The sequence below is a fragment of the Strigops habroptila genome, chromosome 15 (genome assembly GCF_004027225.2).
Source record: "Strigops habroptila isolate Jane chromosome 15, bStrHab1.2.pri, whole genome shotgun sequence".
Lineage (NCBI taxonomy): Eukaryota > Metazoa > Chordata > Aves > Psittaciformes > Psittacidae > Strigops > Strigops habroptila.
Window position 1 is genome coordinate 3,084,931 of NC_044291.2, and position 20,703 is coordinate 3,105,633.

General features: G+C 40.4%; 1 protein-coding gene across 3 annotated transcripts in view; it reads left to right on the plus strand.

Annotated features, from left to right (window-relative positions):
- Positions 1 to 20,703, plus strand: part of NEK6 (NIMA related kinase 6) — a 61,723-nt gene that overhangs the window by 33,464 nt on the left and 7,556 nt on the right. For all 3 annotated transcript variants that reach the window (XM_030506749.1, XM_030506750.1, XM_030506751.1), the window contains exons 4-8: positions 351 to 413; positions 3,120 to 3,230; positions 6,717 to 6,825; positions 8,211 to 8,318; positions 17,339 to 17,433. In XM_030506749.1, the coding sequence (XP_030362609.1) occupies positions 351 to 413; positions 3,120 to 3,230; positions 6,717 to 6,825; positions 8,211 to 8,318; positions 17,339 to 17,433 (486 nt within the window). The remainder of the gene's footprint in view (positions 1 to 350; positions 414 to 3,119; positions 3,231 to 6,716; positions 6,826 to 8,210; positions 8,319 to 17,338; positions 17,434 to 20,703) is intronic.

Below are 20,703 nucleotides of genomic sequence, written 5' to 3' on the forward strand. Positions count from 1 at the left end.
ACAGAGTAATCAGTGGAAGCTGTATCTGTTGAAAAGAAAAAGTCAACTTTTTTATCTTTTATTTAGCATGTGGAATTAATAGAAACTAAACGATGTTTTGAAAATGACAACAGCAAATTCCTTTTTTTGTGCTGCTTAGAATATTGCTACAGGTTCTACAATTAATTTTACCCTATTGCTGGCCCTTTAGTGGTTTCAAAATAAAGAAAACACTGATCTTGCTTTGATCTGGGGATTGTGTGAATACTCATTACAGCAGAAAATCCACAAATTGGGGGAGGAAAGAGCAATTTTTAAAATGCAAAATTATTTTTTCATTTTATTTTTCTTCTATGCTTTTGTCTTTGAAGATTTTTGAAATGATGGATGCCAAGGCTAGGCAAGATTGCATTAAAGAAATTGACCTCTTGAAGGTAAGAATGTTTACAATGACTCTTTTCTGATTTAAGAAAAAACCTGTTTTCAGGTTGGCAAGGGTCATTTGCCTTTTTATGGCAAATAAAGCTTATATAGCACACACAAGGATCTTAAAAGACTGATTTCTTTTGCAAGCTAGAATGTCTATGTGATGCAAGAGTTATGGTATTTTTGGGTTCTAGGTCATTTAAACAGTTTTGGTTTGAACTCTGGTTATAGAACATCATAAACTTGCACTGGATTTAGAGCAGAATGTGTGAATTTATTAGAAGCAGAGGAAACAAAATAAAGTACCCACAGTGACAGGAGAGTCCAGAAGGTCAGCTCCCAACTCCCTGGGTGGGATGACCAGAGGCAGCTTACCTTCTTGAGTGAAACTCATCAAGAAGCCATATACCAAACCAGGGTTATCGGAGCAGCTGAGTTGTGAAAGGGAATATGCTGGCTGCTGCTGAAGTCATTTAAATGATATCTCACTCTCCCCATTCTCATAACATCACCAAAGCTCTCTGGTCAAGCTGTGGCAGTATTAGAAGCCTGATTCAGCTCCTTTTGAAGTCAAAATGTTGTGTCTGTCTCTGAGAGAATGTATCTAAGTTCAAAATCTCTGGCTGGAATGAAGCACTATCTGTGTGTATTCCGACCATTGAGGAACTGGTGATGGAATTGCACAGACTTGCTGTAGTCCATCCCTGTCAAAATAATAGTTCGTCTTTTTTGATCAAAGATTTCTTTGTGACCATGAAAAAGGGGGGTTTTTGTGATCTGTAAGTGAATTATGATTATTCAAAATTTACCAGAAGCCAGACAAAATTGTATCTTACTTTCAGTGTAATTCTGGCTAAAAGGTTTCGGTAAAGCAGCTCAATAATGTGGCTGTAATCAGTGTTTGGGCTGCCAGCACCCACGCTCACTCATTTAGAGGTGGCTTACCCTTCCACATGCCTCTTGCTGACAGTGCTGCTGTGCATACACATCAGACATTAACTGCCATCACACTTTTAGGATGCATTAAAGAAATAGGAAATGTCATTAACCCAAGAGAAAGTGTTTGTGGTGTTTGGTGCATTTAAGAATCTCTGAGAATGAATACACTTTCCTTCTGACAAAAAAAAGTCCTGGTAGCCTTTTGCATGCCACACAAATATACAGTAGTTAAGAGTCAATATATTTATTTAAAGTAAGTTTGACAAGAGTGGAGAATGGAAGTTTAGCTTCTCCAGAGTGATCAACCTGGCTGTTCTGGGATAACGGAACAGGAAAATGTCAGTGTAGTAGCTCTCCCAGCAGTGTGTGGGCTTCATTCCCTGTTATAGTTGTAGTATTTTGATGTGTTTTATTGGCATGTGGTGCTGAGGCTTAGAAAAAGGCTTGTTTGACTGCCTGAACTCTCTGATGCCTTTGGGAACTCAGGAGAGAGTTCCCTCAGAGCATCCTAAAGAGGACAGAAAGCATCTCTTAAATCCAGGGCTTCACTGCACCTACAAGAGCAGTACACAGCACCCAGCATCGGGTCTGCCGTCACAGTGTGTGTGATTGTGGGGGGAAGGCACCCTGGTGTGCGTTAGGTGTCAGGGGCTACTCTGCTTGTGGTTTTGGTGCTGCTTTTTCACTGGAAGTTGGTCTTTGATCAGTGCACCTGAGAGCAGGCATTTACAGGGAATTTCAACAGAAATGGTGGGCTGTGACATTTATTTATTTATTTAAGGCTTGGGCTTGTGGGAATGTTCTTCTCCTGATGCCTGCACATGGATCCCATTAAGGCTAATGTGTGCTAGTGACACAGCATTGCAAGGGAGAATCTATCCCCTAATGTGCATGCAGAGAGGAGTGATTAGTGTGATGGATCATAACAGTGTTTCTTTCGGCTTTGTAACCCCTAGAATAGACAGGTTGAGTCACAGCTGTTTAGTAGACTACATGCTCACTTCAGGAGTTTCTAAATTTACTGCATTTCTAAGAGCACGAGAGAGAATCTGAAACAAAATGAGGGAGTGAATAGAGATATTGAGACACTGCATTATTTTTTAAGCAATTACAGTTTTCCACCTTAAGAAATTCAGACATAAAATATTAAACCTGAAAATTTAATTTGAGCCTGTTTCTTAACTTGTGAATGAAGTGAAACAATCTGAGAAGATGCAAGTTTTTAAGAAACATAGAAGGAAAAAAAAACCCTTAAATATCAATTGTGTCTGTAAGAATCTGTACTGAAATGGAAAAAATAATTAGTAAAGATGCAAGCATAAAGAATCAGAAAAAGTATGCAATTTGTGCATTATTTTCCTCCATCAGAGTTTTATTAAAGCTGTTCTTTTAAGGGGCAAAGAGACCTCAAGGAGCACTGTAGTCAACAGTTGGGTTTTTCTTTATATTTAATGAAGAAAAAAAATCAATTATTGCTTAACAAAGCTTCTTTCAGGACATTACTTTTAAATATTTTGTGAGGTTAAAATGGAAAAGGTTGTTTCACACTACTTTGGGCTGTATTGCTCTTTACTCAAGGCACTTATTATGCTGTGCTTATGATAAATGAGACTTCTTGCAGGATTTTTGTCTATAGTAACTCAGAGCACGGTTTGTGGTTGCCCCTGTTGTGAACTGTTTTGCATAGTGATTACAGAAGCAGCACAGGTATTGTATCTTGGCATTTGCTACTACAGCATTAAGCTTTTTCTTCTTGCGTTCCCTCTTATTTGCAGCAACTGAACCACCCCAATATAATTAAGTATTTGGATTCTTTTATTGAAGACAATGAACTTAACATTGTCCTGGAGCTGGCCGATGCTGGTGATCTCTCCCAGATGATTAAGGTAAGGATGTGCCAGTTCCAGAGGTGCTACAAACTGTCAGGATTAGGCAGACAGAGACACAAGGTGATGGGCACATCTGTTCTGGAAGCACTTGTATTCTCTTCTCACAGTTCTGCTCACCCACAGGGTGCTTCCAGAGCCAAAACCAAGGTGTCTGGTGACATTATAAATACTCCAGGCTATGCTGCTTGCTTCTGGTCGCTGCTTTGGGAAAGGAAGCAAGCTTCTGCATGGTTTGGTGGGACGTGTGTGTTACTTGCAAGGTTGATTTATGCAGCTTGTGACTGATAGGGACATTTAATTATTGCTAGATTCACTATTCACATAGCCTTGTCTGCCACTCTGCAGACATTCAAGAAAGTGTATTGACTTTCTTGGCAATGGGGATTTGGGTTTGAGAAAATGTTTCAAGTACTTGTTCTTCTTTTATGTTGCTCTTAGGAATACTTGTATTGCTGCAAACCAGCTTTAGTTAAGCTGTTACCACCTGCTTTTATATTTTCTTTGACATGTTAATCTTTAGACATACATCCCTTGTGAGAACAGATGTGTTATATCAAGTTTGTTAGCACTCTCAACCTTCTCTCCATGTTTTACCTGTTTTTTTGCCATCATTATTCTGTAATTATCATAAATGAATGTTTGGAAAGTTCTCCTCCTCCTTGTTGTCACAGTTAAAATATCTTATTAACAGATTTGTTTTCTTTGCCAGCAGAGCAATGAGGCACTAGGCCAAAGGCTGTCAAACAAGTTACCCATTTAGTCCATAGTCAACGGCTAAATTTACAGTATCCATGAAAATCTGCTCCATCTCATAGGAGAGTCCCCCTGGGCGAGTGAGTTGGGAACAGGCACTTGGCAGAGCTGCTCCTGGGAGGAGCCCCAAAATTCCAGATACAGCCTCATTCCACAGCGCTCAGGAGTGATGGTTCTGCATCAGACCCCAGTGACCTGCACCAAAGGATGTCAGGGTCGTGGTTCTGCTCGCTGAGGGTAGTGGGGACAGAGCTGGCCCTTCTGCCTGGGGAAAGCTTGTGTGTATTTTTATCTTATGTTTTCTTGTGGCTTCGTGTATGTTTTAGCCTTTTCCCAACAGATCCTGGGAAAATTGCAGTTTATCTCAGGCTTTTTGTAGTTGTGGTTAAAGATGGAAAAAAAATGAGGATTGTAAGAGCAGGAGTTGGGGCTGTGATTGTCCTGGGGTGGGCAAGTGTTTTGCTTGATTTCTAGATGTTAGACTATAAAGTTTTACCTACATAATTTTGAGAGATCATCATAGAAAATATTTATGTTTCTTTTGTCATTTACAGTTTTTAATTTAAAACATTCCTTACTTACAAACACGTTAATTTCTCTATCAGAGTTGGGTATTTAATTTTTTTAAATTACCTTTTATCTCTTTCTAAATAGAAATTACATTTTCCCAAACCCCAGTTTGTAGATTCCAAGGTTGATAACTCAAACAGCACTGTAACTTGCATTCTTTCTGCCAACATTCCCCAGCCTGGCCTGCTTTCCCATGTGTTTATCAGGCTTGAAGAAGATGCAGTAGATTTTTTTTCAAAGTCATATAAATTATGCTTTTCCATTGGTGCAAACCCTGGAATTCCATGCATTTTTTTTAACAGAAGGAAAAAAACCCAAAGGAAATTAAAACCAAGAGGGAACCAAAGTCTTCCCCTAAATACAGCTTTAAGTGCAGGAGTGGAGTTTGCCTGCTTGCCCCTGAGTCACCCCACACCCTGCTCATCCCCTGGGAATTGAAGCTTCTGTGAGGATTTTCAGTTTCTGAGAGGCGGTAGGAACAGCAGTAACAACACTCTGAAGGTGTGAGAGTGATAAAAACAGGGACTGTCTTTGTCACGCCCCTGGTGCCTGCATTATTTATGAGGTATTGTAAAGCTGATGTAAGAGAGAGCTGCAGGAAAACCCACTGGAGAGCTGGGACTTTCTTGTAAATGTCAGGCGAATCTTATTGGACATGACATTTAGAAAATTATCACTTGTGGTCTTGCATATCCACTCTTAAATACTTTAATGAGAATTAAGTAATTTTATTGTGTATATAACACTTTGTCCCTCACCCTCTGTAATTCCTCTGTGCTATCAAGTTTTGGTTTAAAACTGTTGCAATCTGTCAGATTTGCTGCCTGGGGAATTGCACGGTCGTGCTCCTTCACAGCTGATCTGCAAAAGAGAATTTGCCATTACTTGAGTCAAACACGAACTAGTAACAGCATTTCACATAAAATACAAGATGTGACAACGGACATCCGATGTCTGTACTGAGAGGAAAAAGCACAAGATGCACAAAGGGGCAACAACCAATTCCTTTCCTTTATTCTTGTTCTTGCATGCCACTGATGGAAATTCTCAAGGGTATGATGCAGAAGAAATGCAGTTGTAGTGTGCTGGAACGGGGTACAGCATTTCAGAGGTAGTTATACAATGGCACCTTGTATATCAAAGGGTGAGGATAAATCTTAAACCTCTGGAAGTGTATTGTGTGTTGTGTTAATGCTCTGGATGAAGAACTCAGAATCTAGCACGGGAAGAAGCAGTGAGAAGTAAGGGACCACTAATCGAAAGCAGTGTAGTTTTGGGATGCCTTGGAGGAAGCTGTCGCACTTTCCATGTGACATACATGGCTGTTGTGCGTCTTTGAAATGGAAAAAGAGCAGTTGAAGATAAATGTTTAGTCTTCACTGAAGCGTGCAGCTGGATATTTATTCCTGTAATAAGTTGCTTGGGAAGAAGACTTCAGTATTGCAGAGAACAATCACGGTGCTGCACTCCTTTGCGTTGTGTGCATTATGCTTAGGATTATTTTATTTGAGAGCAAGTAGTGTCCAGAGGTCCACGGAATCTGGACTCAGCTCTGCTCGGCACTGCTTAAATGCACACAAAACGATCTTTTTCCAGATCTGTGTGTCTCTTGATCAGCAGTGTCTTTCTGTCTCACCAGAGATAGTTCAGTTAATTTAGTATTCCGAATATGCATGAAATAGAATATATTATTCTGCCTGATCACAGAAGAAACATGGATACTTTACTGATGCTTTGGCCATCTTTTAAAATGGGAAACAGATCACCTTGTTGCTTTACAGACTATACAATAACGAATGTTTACAAGATTTTTTTTTTTTTTAATGATCTTTTGTTACTTAAGGCAAAATATTGGAGACATTTGTTGTTTTGAGGCATTAAATATGTTTTGCAAGGTAATTAAGGAGATTAATGCTAATCATAATTGGTGTCCATTCAAAAATGTCAAACCTATTGAAGCATATTTTTCATACTAGTTGTTAATTAGTGAACTGCATTGAAGTTTACATAGAGAGAGAAAGAGTTAAAAGCTAATCAGAAGAAAAGTCATGCTGCTGCAGATCTGGAAGACATGAGTAACCTGCAGCTGACTAACACAAGTCCAGGAACGAGTCAAATGTGTTGCTTTTTCACTGATCTTTTATTTATTTCCTCCCACAGTATTTTAAAAAGCAGAAACGGTTAATCCCGGAAAGGACGGTGTGGAAATATTTTGTGCAGTTATGCAGTGCAGTTGAACACATGCACTCCCGCAGGGTGATGCACAGAGGTAACATTAATTCAGTCTCTTTTCACTGAATAATAATATAATGTTCCAATTAGTAAGCGCCTACATTCAAAAACAATTATGCTGATGTTCAGCCAATGCATGTTTAGAGAGGCTGGAGCTTGCAAGATGGATTTCTCCTTCTGTCTCTTTGCCTCATTGTTAAAGGATTCAGTCCGAAGTGAGTGTGGTATTAGGAAGATGAGCTGCTTTGTATTCCAGACACTGTTATTAAGTAGAAGTGTCAAACTTGCCATTAGAAAAGTGTCAGAACTAAAATGCTGAGACTACTGGATACAGTAACTCTAAGAAATAGTCTTCATTATATTAGCTGTAACCTTACAGAGTTTAGAAGAGTTTTTCCATCTTGCAAGTTTTCCTGAAATATTAATACAAACATGTCCCACACTCTCATAAGCTGGTCTCTATTTTCATTAATTATTTTTTAATCTTGTCTTAGAATTTTTTTTATCTTTGAGCCTTACACAAAAATTACATTGCTGCTTTCGGCATAAATGAAATGCTTTGTGAAGGACTTGACCCAGGAAATCCAAATATCCCAAAAGGCACCAATCTCTGCTGCTGGTTATTTCCTTTCTCCTTTGAAGCAATGAATTCTTCACTATTTTTTTCAGCAATGTGATACCATTTTTGGTCCTTTATATATCCCTTGATGCAGTTTATCAGTTGCACTTAGGTCTAATTGCCGGCTGAAATTTGGAGCATTGCATATCTAGCTCTTTTTAATGTGAGGAAAGAGCCTCTATAACTGAATCCTAGCATGACTGCTGAGGAAACTGGAGTTCTAGTAATTTTTATGCTCCATGAACAAACTGGTCTGTATAAAGCCCAGAATTTATGTATATGGGGGACAATAATTGGCCTTTGGTGTGAGGGGACAATGGTGGGCAGTACAGTTTCCTGTAGAAAACTTGTAGTAATCATAGAATAGTTAGGGTTGAAAAGGACCTTAAGATCATCTAGTTCAAACCCCCCCTGCCATGGGCAGGGATGCCTTGCACTAAACCATGTCTCTCAAGACTCCATCCAACCTGGCCTTGAACATCGCCAGGTGGAATGATCATTTCCAAAGAGAAGCAGACTTATTCCTTTGATGTCCATCTGTTAAGGAGGTTGCCTCTATTCTGTTGTGCTGTTTCCTACTTTTTCCCTCATTGGTATTTCTTGTATGCTGGGAAGTACACTCTGATTTTTGTGTATGTGCAGAGCTTGAAGTCTTGGAAGGTTCAGTCTATCAAAGCTATAAAGAAACACAGTTCTGCTGGAGCCTCTTTTGTACAGAGAGTGCTCCAGGCTATGTTTCTATTGCAGTATTAGAACCAAATAACCTTTTGTGGCTTTGACCTTTTACCTTTTTCTTCTTGCAGACATAAAACCAGCCAATGTGTTTATAACAGCCACAGGGGTGGTGAAGCTGGGAGATCTTGGATTAGGCCGTTTTTTTAGTTCTAAAACCACTGCAGCACATTCCTTAGGTAAGATGTTAAGCAAGCGCAGCCATACAGTTGTCAGCTGTGATGTTCAAAACAAGTGGTGTCTGTCCTCTTACTATGACAGAGGCTTGATTTAGTGGATGCATGCTTATATTTTCTGTGATATGTATTTAAAATAATCTTCATATAAAATGAATAGGTATTTTTTGTTTTAAAACTCCACTTGATACTTGTTTCTGGAAGGTCTGGCTGGTAAGCATATGAATTATATAGCAAATGCAGCTTTTCCACTCTAAATAGAATGTTTCCTACACTCTGCTGACTAGAATTAAATGTTAGACCACCACCATTTTTAGCAGATGCTGGTCAGCCCTCTGACCCTGAACAGGGGTGGTGACTGTCATCTGTGGTGAGGGAAGTGTTCAAAACCTTCATGGTTCATCTGTTCCAAAAAGGAACTTCCCTTGAAACCCAGCTTAGGCTTTAAAGATCAAAGTTTTCTTCATGTCTTCCACATATCTCAGGATTCTTTTCCTGCTCCTCTGTTGGTGCAGCTAATTCTTGCCAAAGCATAGGACCTTGCTTTTATTCTCGTTGAATTGTGTCCTGTTTCCAGATGCTCCTACTTGTGATCACTCTGAATTTTTATTCTGTTGTGCTTTGGTTCATCCCAGCTTCTTGTTATCCACAAAGGCAATAGCACTGCCACGGTCCCATGTGTTAATGCATGTGTTGAACAGAACTAGAGCTATTGGCTGTCTTGTAGGACTTCACTTGAAGTAGCCTTCTAATTTGGCAATTAACTGCTTTTCCAACCAATTTTGCATCCATTAAGTAGTTTCATTTGGACAGATATAGCAGTTTGCTTGTAAGTAAAGCTACATAAGCCTTTGATAAAAGCATTACAGTTGTAACACATCTGTTGCTTCTGCTTCCCTCCCTATGAGGCCTCTTATTGTGGAAAAATAATGTTGTGTCATGATGCTTCATGGACCAGTCATAGTGATGATGATTTGTTTCTTTTTTTGTGTTTTACAAGTGGCATGATCATACCTGCAGCATTTTTCTAGGAATTAATAAAGTTGGCTGGTTTAGAGCATCTGGGTTCCCTTCTCCCTCATTTTTACCATTGGCATTAATTACAATGCTACAGAAAAGTATACAGCACATACAGTTCATTCTGTAAGTCTTTCAGTGTGAAGTATTTCATAATTGTGTCTGTAACCTCTTGAGAGGTGGCTCATTTTCTGGTTTTATTAATGGGCCTCAATTTGGAGTCACAAAGGTACCTTCTATACCTACACTGCTGTGTTACAGCAGTGAACGACTTCAGCTTTTAGTACAGTATTTAAGCTCTTCTGCATTTAGCTCTCATAGTTGATTTGGCAATACACAGTGTTTCACATCTTTCATTGTCTTTGTGCAGTTTCCTCCACTGAGTGTGAGTCTTGCTCTATTGTTTCTTATAAGGGGTACAAATTTAATTGATAATACTCACCAACACCACTGGGGTTTCTCAGAGCACAGGAAAGGAAGAGAAATGCCTTATTTTTTGTGTGTTCTTTTACTTTCATCAAAATGTTATGAGATTTCCCGTTGCATCAAAAGCTATCCTAGGTTAAATACACACTAAATAGATTAAAATAAATCCTCTTCACAGAAAGTTACAATCACATCATCTGAACAGGCAAAAATATGATCATGTCTAATGATATGATCTTACCTAGTTTGACTGATGCACTTATTATATTAATAAGAATAAATTGGGGCTTGGAAGCTGGCTGCACGTGTAAGCCAAGCTTGTGACCTTTACCAGGGCTGCTCCCTCTTAATTGAGAAAGCTTGTGTAGGAGGAGTTGAGCCTCTTCTGCATGAACCTTGCCCTTCCTCAAATCAACAGCATCCTGGAAACAGGTGAAAGAGGTGCACAACAGTGAGGGAGTGATACTGGAGACAATGTGGTGTGTTGTGGGAGGGATGGATGCACCAGTGGTTTGTGTATCCAAGTGAAAAGAACCTTCTAACAAAAAAATATGCGGACTTGAAGCTTTTCTTTGTTTTTTTTGGTCATTTGCCAGACATACAGGTTTTGTAGCAGCAGGAAATCTACTGATCTTGGGTTTGGTTTAATTAAGACATTTGTTTAAGTAGCTGTGAGTGATAAGCACCCCGCAAACCAGAGCGTGGTACCCGCACGGACCCAGGCTGCGATGCTGGGCACTTCCCATAGCCGCGTTGCCCCGGCAACCGCCCTGCACCATCATTTCTCTGGCTGCTGACCCATGAATTGAACACACGGCTTATGCAAATATATTCAGCTAATTTTTTTGTGTCTTTCGTTGTATTTGCTAGCATCAGACTGGCATAAAAGGGCATTAGGCAGTACCACGACCCGTCTGACAGGTGTACCACCAGGCTGCGGCAGCACGGCTGCCGCAGTGTCAGGGATGGGAGCCGTAATTAGAGCAAGGAACAGAATGCACGTCAGATGAATTACCAGGCAGCAGATCATATTTGTCAGGAAGGATTGCATACATAAAAATTAAGTGACAGTACATGCCGGGGTAATGAAAGAAAAATGAAAGATTTGCCCATACACAGCTCGTGAGATGCAGGCGAGCACCCGGCTCGGAGCAGCAGCAGGATGCCTGACTGGTGACACGGCGGGTGACCAGGAGGCAGGGAAAGCCCCGGCCCCTGGATAACCCTCCACGGGCAGACCTATGAGAGGGGAAACGTGGACACTTCCTGTCTCACTGAGTAACAAAATTGTGTTAGGAAAGGCAGCAGTATCATTGTGGGATGGGTGATAAATACCAGAAACCAGCCGGGGGCTGGAGGATGTGGGTGGATTCACCAGCTGGCACCTCTTCTGCCGCTTTCCCTTTTGCCTGTGTGGCTCGTGAGCAAAGACAGGAGATACTTTTCCATAGGGAGAGCTCTTCATGCACATGCTTTACCAGAAAACCCCTGTTTTAAAGGTAACGAGTGTAGCTAAGGTGAATTTTACTGCTTACAACATGGTGGTTTACCATCCTTCCTTCCCTAATTTAAGCTCCCCTGCAGCAGAAGTTCCAGGATTTAGTTTAATAGGGATGGACTCACATATCGCAAACTTCATTTTGTTGTGGAGATGTGGGGGGGGAATGGGGAACAATTTAGCTTGACAAGAGGAGCATGACAAGCACTTATGCCTTGGTGGGTTTTGGGGTGGGGAGGAGAGTGTTTTGGGGGGTTTTGGGCAGGGTTTCAATACTGCTTACTATTTTCTTGAAAAACTTTTATAACCACTCAGTTTGGGTTGATCTTTATAGTCCTGGTGTGTGATGTGTTTTCTCTTTATTCAGGATTTCCTAGGGCTAGTGGTAGTTTTTTGTCTGTTTTTAATGTTTGGTTGTGTCCACTGTTTATTTTGTTGATCTCTGAGGTGTGTAGAGACTCTGGAAAACTGCATAGTCTTGAGAAAGCTTAACAGTAAGCTCATAGATCTTGTTTTACTAGGAGCTGTAATAAATAAATATAGAGAATTTCCATCAGTGTTAAAACAGGTAACTTTATTGTGAACTGGTATAATGCCCATTTTTAGCCAAATAAACTTGGCATTATCCAAAGCTGCTGATTGGTTTTACATTTTGAAGAAAAAAAGGGGAACAGCCACAAAATCAAACAATAAAAAAAACAAATAAATTTTCACAGAATAGTCTTGTTTTGGAACAGATGATTTATTATTTATTCTTGGACAAGAATAAACTTGGAGCAGATTTTCCTTCTGGGGGATGCATGTAAGTCAAAGCTTCCCAGTTTAGAGCGTGCAAACCGCCGTGGCCTGGAATACGTGGGGTGTTACATGTTCCTTCTGGTTTTTTGTTGGATATGAGGGTGAACAGGGAGGAACCGCAGTCACGAGAAGAGCTCTTTTATAAATGGACTATTTGTCTTTTTTCTTTTGCTTGCCAAGCGAGTTTGCCATCTGACACAAAATCACAGTACTTCAAGGGGTTAGTAAGCAGTACTTGTGAAGAAAATATGGACACAAGAAATCCTCTTAAAATAAACCCAACCAAAAAAATAGAAGGACTTTGGTAGAGTTTGTGTGTGTAATTAAATACTAATAAGACAAAAATAAAGAGCTTAGAGCAACAGGTCTTGTAGAAACAGCTGAAATATTATGCACAAAGTATCTGCTCTTTTTTGTAAGAATAAGTAGATTTTCTTAGTACTGTTTCTCCCCCCTCTTCCCCCCACGTTGAAACAATTAGTGATGGAACCTCACACTGAGACTTGAAGGAATTTAAAGCATATCTTAGTGCCTTTGACTACTGTTTCACTTTAATTCCCCAAAGTTGAGCTAATTCCCACATTCTCCTTCTGGGAAAAGACCTCAGCCTTCTGGTTGGAAATATACCCCAAGTCATGCAAACATTTAGAAACAGATACTAGACTCCTTTTAAATAGTGCTGTCAATTTTTCGTGGTGACCTGCAAGCATGTCTGGAGGGATGAGAGGTGAGAGCTGTGGACTTCCATTTGCAAGTAGAATTCCTTCCCACCAGATATTACTAAAACATGCTGAAATATTTTCCTCAACTGTACATATGTTCCTGTAACATGTAGCAGTGTGTCTTGCATGTTAATCATTCTGGAAATACTTAATTATTGGTTTTTTTTAAACTGGGTGGTTTTATGTTATTCATGGATGGCATCTCAGGTTTTTGAGCATCGTTCTTTGCCTTTTTCATTGGTAATGAGCATGTTTCAAAAATCACAAGTATTTCAAAACATTGCAAAGTTTGTTTTGACAGGAGTGGAACAGCTCTAGAATGAAGGAATGCTTTAATCAGTATTACCCCTTTGAGGCCCACGTTGCGCTCTGATATCTCTTGGTTTGAAACTGGGAATACTCTGTAAAGATACAGTAAAGGTCAGATTTTGTTAGGTTCTTTCATATTCAGAACTCTGTTCCCTGCTGTGAGAAAGAGAAGTGATAGATTTGGAAACACTTTCAGCTCACCATTAAAGATTAGCTGGAAGGTGCTGGTGAAGGCGTAAAGTAAAAGCTTTCTTTATCATTTGTTCTTGTACTTTGCAGCCAAATATGGCTTTGGAGTTTGATTAATTTGAAGAAATGCTTATTTTTTTTTTTTTTTTATAGCGTTTTAAAACCCCTCAACATACAGAGCCTATTAAAATATTTGGAAATATTCTGCACTGATTTCAGGCTAATGACAATCTGTCTGACGGTGTGGGAGAACTGCTGCTGCAAGGGACTCGTCTGCTGTACATTAAATTTGGTGAATGAGGCTGTGATAGAGCCTCCTGAAAGTGTGAATGAGATTTTCTCTTGTTTCTGCCTATGAGCAGCTAAGGATGAATTCCACAGGAAGCATTGATCTGTATTTGCTTGAGGAGAACCTCTGTATAGAGGGTAACAATCCTGTGTATGACTGTACTAATAACCCAGCTAAAAACTCCTGATTCAAGCTGAAAATCGTTTTGAAAACAGGTGAGTGTGATCTTGCCTGTGTAGTAAAAGACTTGCTGTGTTCAGGAGTAATGTAGCTCTTCACCTGGGTGTTTCCGTGGCAGATGTGGGAATTCAGCTCAGAGTACCTATGTGTGCTGGTTGCTGTAGTTGCATGGGTAGGGTTTTTAATTGAGATTCTGTATGAGAGGAAAGGAGTTTGAATTTTATTGCTGGAATAACTTTGCTGCCTTTGCCTGTGTGTTTTCCCAGCGAAACAAGAGACTCTGCTCCTAATCTAACTCTGAATAATTAGCATTTCCCTAACTTGGGTGCTGCAGATATCCCAGAGCTGTTCTGGTCCGTGTGGGTGTTGTAGCTGTGCATGCAGACAGTGCTGGGGAGAGCAGGAGAAACCTTGTTCTGGCATCGCTGAAGTAGGCTGATCTTCAAGTGAACTGTGTTGACTTTTCAGGAATAGAATGGGAAGATGCTTGCTTACTCAGAATCTTCTCTACCGTTTTGTGACCTGTATAACTTTGAAGGCATTACTCTACCACCTGGTGACTAATTCTGAATCTGAACAATGTTTTGTATTTTCAGCAGGGCAAATGCCAAAGAAAGTTTCTGATTAATAGTCTCCGATTAGACTGTTCTTGCCAAATTGACTAATGTAATGCAGTGGTGAGCCCTGACTGATTGCACTGGAAGCCTTGTGAGGTTTTCTAGAAGATGCTCATTACAGGAGATTCCCATGTAATGTTGGACAGGCCATAAAGAGAATTGGGCTTGTCAGTCTTTTATCATGACAGTGATTTAAAAATTAATGCATCAGTTTTGAAACGCAGACACCTGCTTGTTGGTACATTTGCTGACAACACTAGAGTAATGATAGGTAAATGCACAAGGTAGACTTCATAAAATCAGCTCAGGCATGGGCTGCTCCACAGCCCTATTAATATAATGGAACAGACTAATCAAATACGGGCTGTAACGCGCTCATCCGTGTTACAAACCCTGTCATTCTGCTTTGATCGAAGGTTGGTTTAAGGCATTATCTGAAACGACAGTTTTACCCAACCAAGCAGACCCCTGCGAACGTGGAAGGCAAGGCTGTAACTTTACAGCCCACGCATTATTATTTGCTCTGAGCTTGTCACGCAGTGACCCAGAATAACTGATGGCAAGAACAGCTACAGCTGGAGGCTGCCCCTGGCCCCAGCACTCGGAAACACGAAGACTTCGGGGAGCAGGAGTGGGAATGATGCTCGTGTCCCCTCCTGCCAGATGTGTGCCGCTGTCTGCCTGTGCTCAGCTCCTGTGCTCGCTGTCAGCGAAGGGCTAGCGAGTCGTCTGCTTCAGCTGCTCCAGTAGCTCTCCTGGCAGATGTGAGAAACGCAGCAGCACTGGGAAGGAAGTTGAAGGTAGGGAAGTGTCTTACACACTGGTGCACAGTGGGGACTTCCAAAACTGTCTTCAAGAACTTCACATAATGAATCACTGTTTCTTCTGGAGCTGCGTGTTTTTAAGCAGGAAAATGAATCAGTGCTTTCCAACCAAGTCAGTTCGTGTACAGAAGTCTGGCAAATGTGTGGGAATTACTTGGAGAGCTGGGCTGTCCATTGTGTGCATCTTGCATGCACTTGGGAGAGATCCTTGGAAAGCCTTGTTGCGTTCTTTGAATGTCTGCTCTCAGTGTTCTGTGAAGTTACTCTCTGCAGCCTGTTAAAAAATATTAACTATTAACAGAACTCCGGTCTCATCTGTACATAGAGGCCTTCTGCTGGCAATTAAAAGCAGCCAGATCTGGGACAGTGTCAGTTTGGCATGCTCCTAAACTGGATATGAGATTTCTGGGCATGGAAATATAATAATCTCCATGTGTTATTTTTCCTGTGCTGTTATAGTTTGTATAGAATTAGCAAAAATGTAATTTCTTATTAGGGTACTCTTCACATTGAATGTGATTTCTTATTTGAATGACCTGTAAACACAAACTGAGTTTATCGTATTGGGCAGCTGATTACCAAAAGTCTTTGGGGACCAAACAAATGAGCCAGTCAGGGCAGTGGTTGTCTTTCTAGTTACTTGTTCTATTCTGGTAAGCAGAGTTTTACATATGTATTCCTATAACATCTTACGTTTCACACCGATGCCATAGGGTTACTTTCATGCTATATCCTACGTTTCTGAATAGCTCCGAGTAAAAATCATTGAGGTTCAGTAGACTCAAGGCTTGGGCATATAAATGCCTGACAGAAAAAGTAGAATGAAGTTGAGGTCTGTGATGTGGTTTATTTTGAGGTAAGCTGCCTAGTTTATACCCCAGAGAAAGAATATACCTTGAGTATTTAAAGTAATGTGATCTGTGCACTTGGCAGAGTGATTTTTGCCTTTTGGAAAGCTGTTGCTTTCTGCCCCAGAACTCATTTGTTCCCTGCAGTGTGTGAACCTCTCTCTAGGAAAGTCAGGTGAAGGCAGTGGCTGTTCTTCCTCCTCCACCTCTAACACCATCCTTCGTCTGCATATTAGTCTTCCAGCTGTCTGCAGTCAGCATTTCAAATGGAGAAATTGTAAACTGAACGTTACAGGCAAATTAAACATTTGCCATCTTGTGAGGAAAGGTCTTTAATTAGGAGAAGGGTACACTGGAATGCTAAAAGCAAAGAAAAAAAACCCAAAATTGACAGGGGATGGGCGAACAGGGGAAGCAGGAGAAGAGAGAGCGTATAAAGTCCTTGGATGTTTTAATAAATGATGTATCTGAGGATTATTTGATGTAGCTGAAGCTGCCAGGATGTCTTGTATTTTCAGTGCCACAACTGAAACTTATTTAGGATTTAAAAAAGAACCTTTTTGAGGTAAGGAATTTATTAATATATTCTTGTAACTTCTGTCCAAAATGCTGGGGTAAATTCCTTTTGATAAAATACAGACTTCTGGAAGCACATGGAAATCCCATGGCTTCTGCTGTGACTGCAGGTTGGAGCAGTGTTTTAAAGTTTGGAATGATTAGCTTGGTTCTTTCAGAAAGTTTCCGAATACCTGTCTGGTGCCGGGCTTGTTCCTTCCATTTCTCTGCTGCAGTAAATGGTCTCCTGAACTGTTAAAAAGGGTACCCCATCATATCAGGAGCCTCCCTGTCATGCTGCAAGCCAAGTGTGTGTCAAGTGAACGTTCAATTGATTGGCTGTCACAGGAGTCTTGTTTGAGCAGAGCACGTTTCATGACATCTAACTTGCAGTTTCAGTGCTGTTGAGTGAACCAGGAGAGGATGATCCTTTACGATTGCTCTGTCCGCCTCAGACACTCTGAAGGTACTTGGAAGACTGGCAAGGGAAGAAAATGTTCCTCAGATTTCAGAAAGACACAAGATATTTTCAGTAATGTTCACCAGCCCTCTCGCTCTATATGTGATGATATATTTGGTTCTGCACCTTCGAAACCATGACTTGTTTCCAAATTTTTGTGCCAGTCTCTTCTAATTAGCTTTTCATGCTAAACCTAATCCTTAAATGAAGTCAAGCTTCTGTATAATCCAGGTTGTACAGTCACTTTTTAAGATGTAACTCCTTGTTTGTTTGTTTGTTTGTTTTTTACAGTGGGAACTCCATACTATATGTCCCCAGAAAGAATACATGAAAACGGCTATAACTTTAAGTCTGATATCTGGTCTTTGGGCTGTTTATTGTATGAGGCAAGTATCTTTTAACTGTGTTTTTTCCCCCAGGTTTGTCTTAACCACACAATGCAGTACAGGAATTGAGCAGGTGAGACTTACTGTAGTTTAATTGTTGAGAAACCTTATTGAGAAGTTAACTCTCTTTGTTCTCATCATGTGCTTTTTGAGCATGAATAACAAAGGGATTGTGCCATCCAGCACAGTACTTGCACAAAAGGAATTCAGTAGGTCACTGTAGGTGTTGAAGGTACACACATAAACAAGCCAGCTCGCTGCGTTCTTTCTTCCTACAGTGAGCAGAGCTGCTGTTAGGGCAGCATATTCATAGTCTCTCCTGAATATTGCATTTGTTTTAAAGAATAGCAAATGCATTTGAAGGTAAGCTACTGGTTTGTTCCATTGAATTGTGTCCAATTGGAATATCTAAATTTTGGGAGGTTTCAATAACGAAAAAGAGAGGTTTTATGTAATGTGAAATCAGTTTCTCTAACTTTGTTAGACTATAGCTGGATTTTATTTTTCTGGTTGTACATTGTCTTCCAGTGAAATGCAGAGCTACAAAGCAGGCACGCTTTGTATCAACTACACACTTAGTGTGCAACTTTTCCTTGAAAGCTATTACATCCATTTTGAAAAGAAGTGCTATGATTTTATAACAGTACTTTGAGTTTTGTGATTTCATTTTTAGCAGGAATCAAAGGGTGTTGAACAGTCTTGTATTCCTTATAATCTAATCTTAATCCTTTTTCAGCTGTATGCATTTTAGAATTGAAGTGAAAGTGCATGTCAACATTTAGAAAGCTTTTATCCCAGCCCAGAGAATTAAAAATCCCAGGGATGTTTAGTAACAAGAATATTGCTCACATCCTTTTTGGATAATAAATTATGTGAACTGGTGACATTTTGCTTCTCACCACAGCTTCTTGTAACCACATGGAATTAGAGAATAAACAGAAGGGCTTTATATTCCTACCAGTGACCATCCAAAGACTATCTCTCCCAAGCTTCAGACAGCCGGTTCACAACTGCTGACTGCCCTGTACACTTGACCTGGCATAGACTTTCATTAAGGAAAAAGATTTCTCTGGGTGCCTGGCATAAATGCCCCGTAAGTCACCCTGAGCAGTGTAAAGACCCAGCATTGGCATTACTAATATCAGAGCAAATAGATCTGCCGGAGGGAAGATCCACTTTTGTAGAAACACTGGAGCCCGATGTGGTTGTATCACTATTATATTGTTAAAATTCCATGCGTTAGGAGAGAGAGAAAGGGTGTGAGACACCCTACTAAGTAATTGATCAAAAATATTTGGGAAATTGTGAACTTAAATTAAGTGGCTTTGTGCTTATCTTCAAATTCTTGTTACCTCTAGTGAAAGAATTGAAGCAACATACCATTAAAAAATTTTTAATTTTTATAAAGGAGGGTTTTGCTTGTAATGCTTCTAATGAGATGCTGAAAACTGGAATGGTGCAGGATAGCTGTAGGTACCTGGGTCTGCTGGTGGTGTTTGAAAAGGAATTTGGAGACTCTTCTGTGGGAACAGGGGGAAGGCAGCCTGAGCTCCCAGTAGTTCATTATGCAGAACAATTCCAGGTGCACTTCATGTAAAAGAGGAACAATCAGTTTAAGGCTTTGCTGAGTCAAGGACTTTGGCCTTTCCATGTTGGACTTGCCACGTCTGTCAGTAACAGCCAAACGCACCCAGGTTGGACACAGCTACTCGCTTGCTGCTGTAGTGTAACGGCTTCTCTGTCAGGCTGCTCTGAGTCACTTCTGAGGCTGAGCTCTGCTGGAGATGGAATTCCAGATTTATGCAGAGAGAAATATTTAGCGTTGTGCTAAGATGTGTTTTTGTTGCAGGCAATATGGTCCCCTTATGGCACAGTAGTCTTGGTACTCCTTATACTTCAAGAAGCTGACTTAATTGCACACTAAACATAATTCTCTGGTAGGAGTAGCAGTACTATAGTATCATGTGAAAGATCTGGCATGTGAAGCATTTTTAAATTTACTTCCTACGTAGGTAAGCCTTAACTTTGAGAACAGGAGCTGGAAGATCTTGCAGCTTCCAAGGGGGCCTGGGCAGTTCTAATTCTGTGCTCAGTAGATAAACAGCTACTTGGCTTTTAAAACTTTCTAGAATTTGGAAAATTAAAACTCAAGTTGGTGTGTCTCTGAAGGAGCTGTATTTTATCTTCACTAATTCCTTGAAATGAGAATGTTTTTCCATTTGGCTTTAAAAGTAAGGAAGCGATGCTTGTTTGGTTGTGAGTCACTTCTGATATTTCTCCAGATAGCTTGTATAGATAAGCTGCAGAGAGATTTAATGTACAAATTGCCTTCAGAGACACGCGTGTCCACTAGAATCCACTTAGGGAACATTGAGGGGTTTGGGATGTGATGCCACATAGCACCACTTAGCTTTGATGTTGATAATCATACAGTGATTTTTATTCAATCTTATCAATATAGTAGTAACTGTCTTCATCCCTCACTTCCTGTAGATGTCTGTCAGCAAGATAACTTGGAGGGGATAAAAATAAGTTGTTAATTCCCAGAATATAGCTACAAGCAGTGACTTCAGCAGTTCTGGCAAGACAATCAATTTAAACACTAACAGTGATTCCTCTCTCTATATAGTTTTAACTGGTCATACTGCATGGTGGTCATTTTAAATGGAGATCTGGCTGTCCTGCAATAATTGCTCTAATCAAAATGTCAGGAGCAAACCCCAGCGTAGCATCACAGACTGTTGTTAGTGAGATATTTGGAGTGCCTGTGGTCACAACCCCTGCAGACCTGACTGTTTTAGTCAGAATGTGTGTGCTCTCTCTTTAAATTCCCTGAGTTTACCACCCCAAAACCCTGCGGTGTTTCCTCCTCTTTTGCACATGACCACTTAACTAGACTTGGAAAGAAAAGTTAATGGGAATTGAAAACTCCCTTTCAACCTTACTGGCATTATTGATGCCTGTATTGAAATCTCAGAGACCTTGTTTAACCCTTGATTGCCTTCTGTGCCTTCCCTAATGCACCCATTAGTGTTGTTCTTAGACCAATCTTGTGTGCTGAGCTCTCCAGTATTGTTTTAACTGATGGAGAGCAGTTTGCTATCAATCTTTAATTGGAGATTAGAGTCTCTAATTGGAGTGTGTAATTTTTTTCCCCACTGATTTGCCTGTTACTGTTACGATACAACTTCACCTTTTGCCTTCAAAAACTTCCACAAGGCCTTGAGCACAGGGTTGTTGGAGCTCCGTTCACCAACCTTTCGGGCAGCT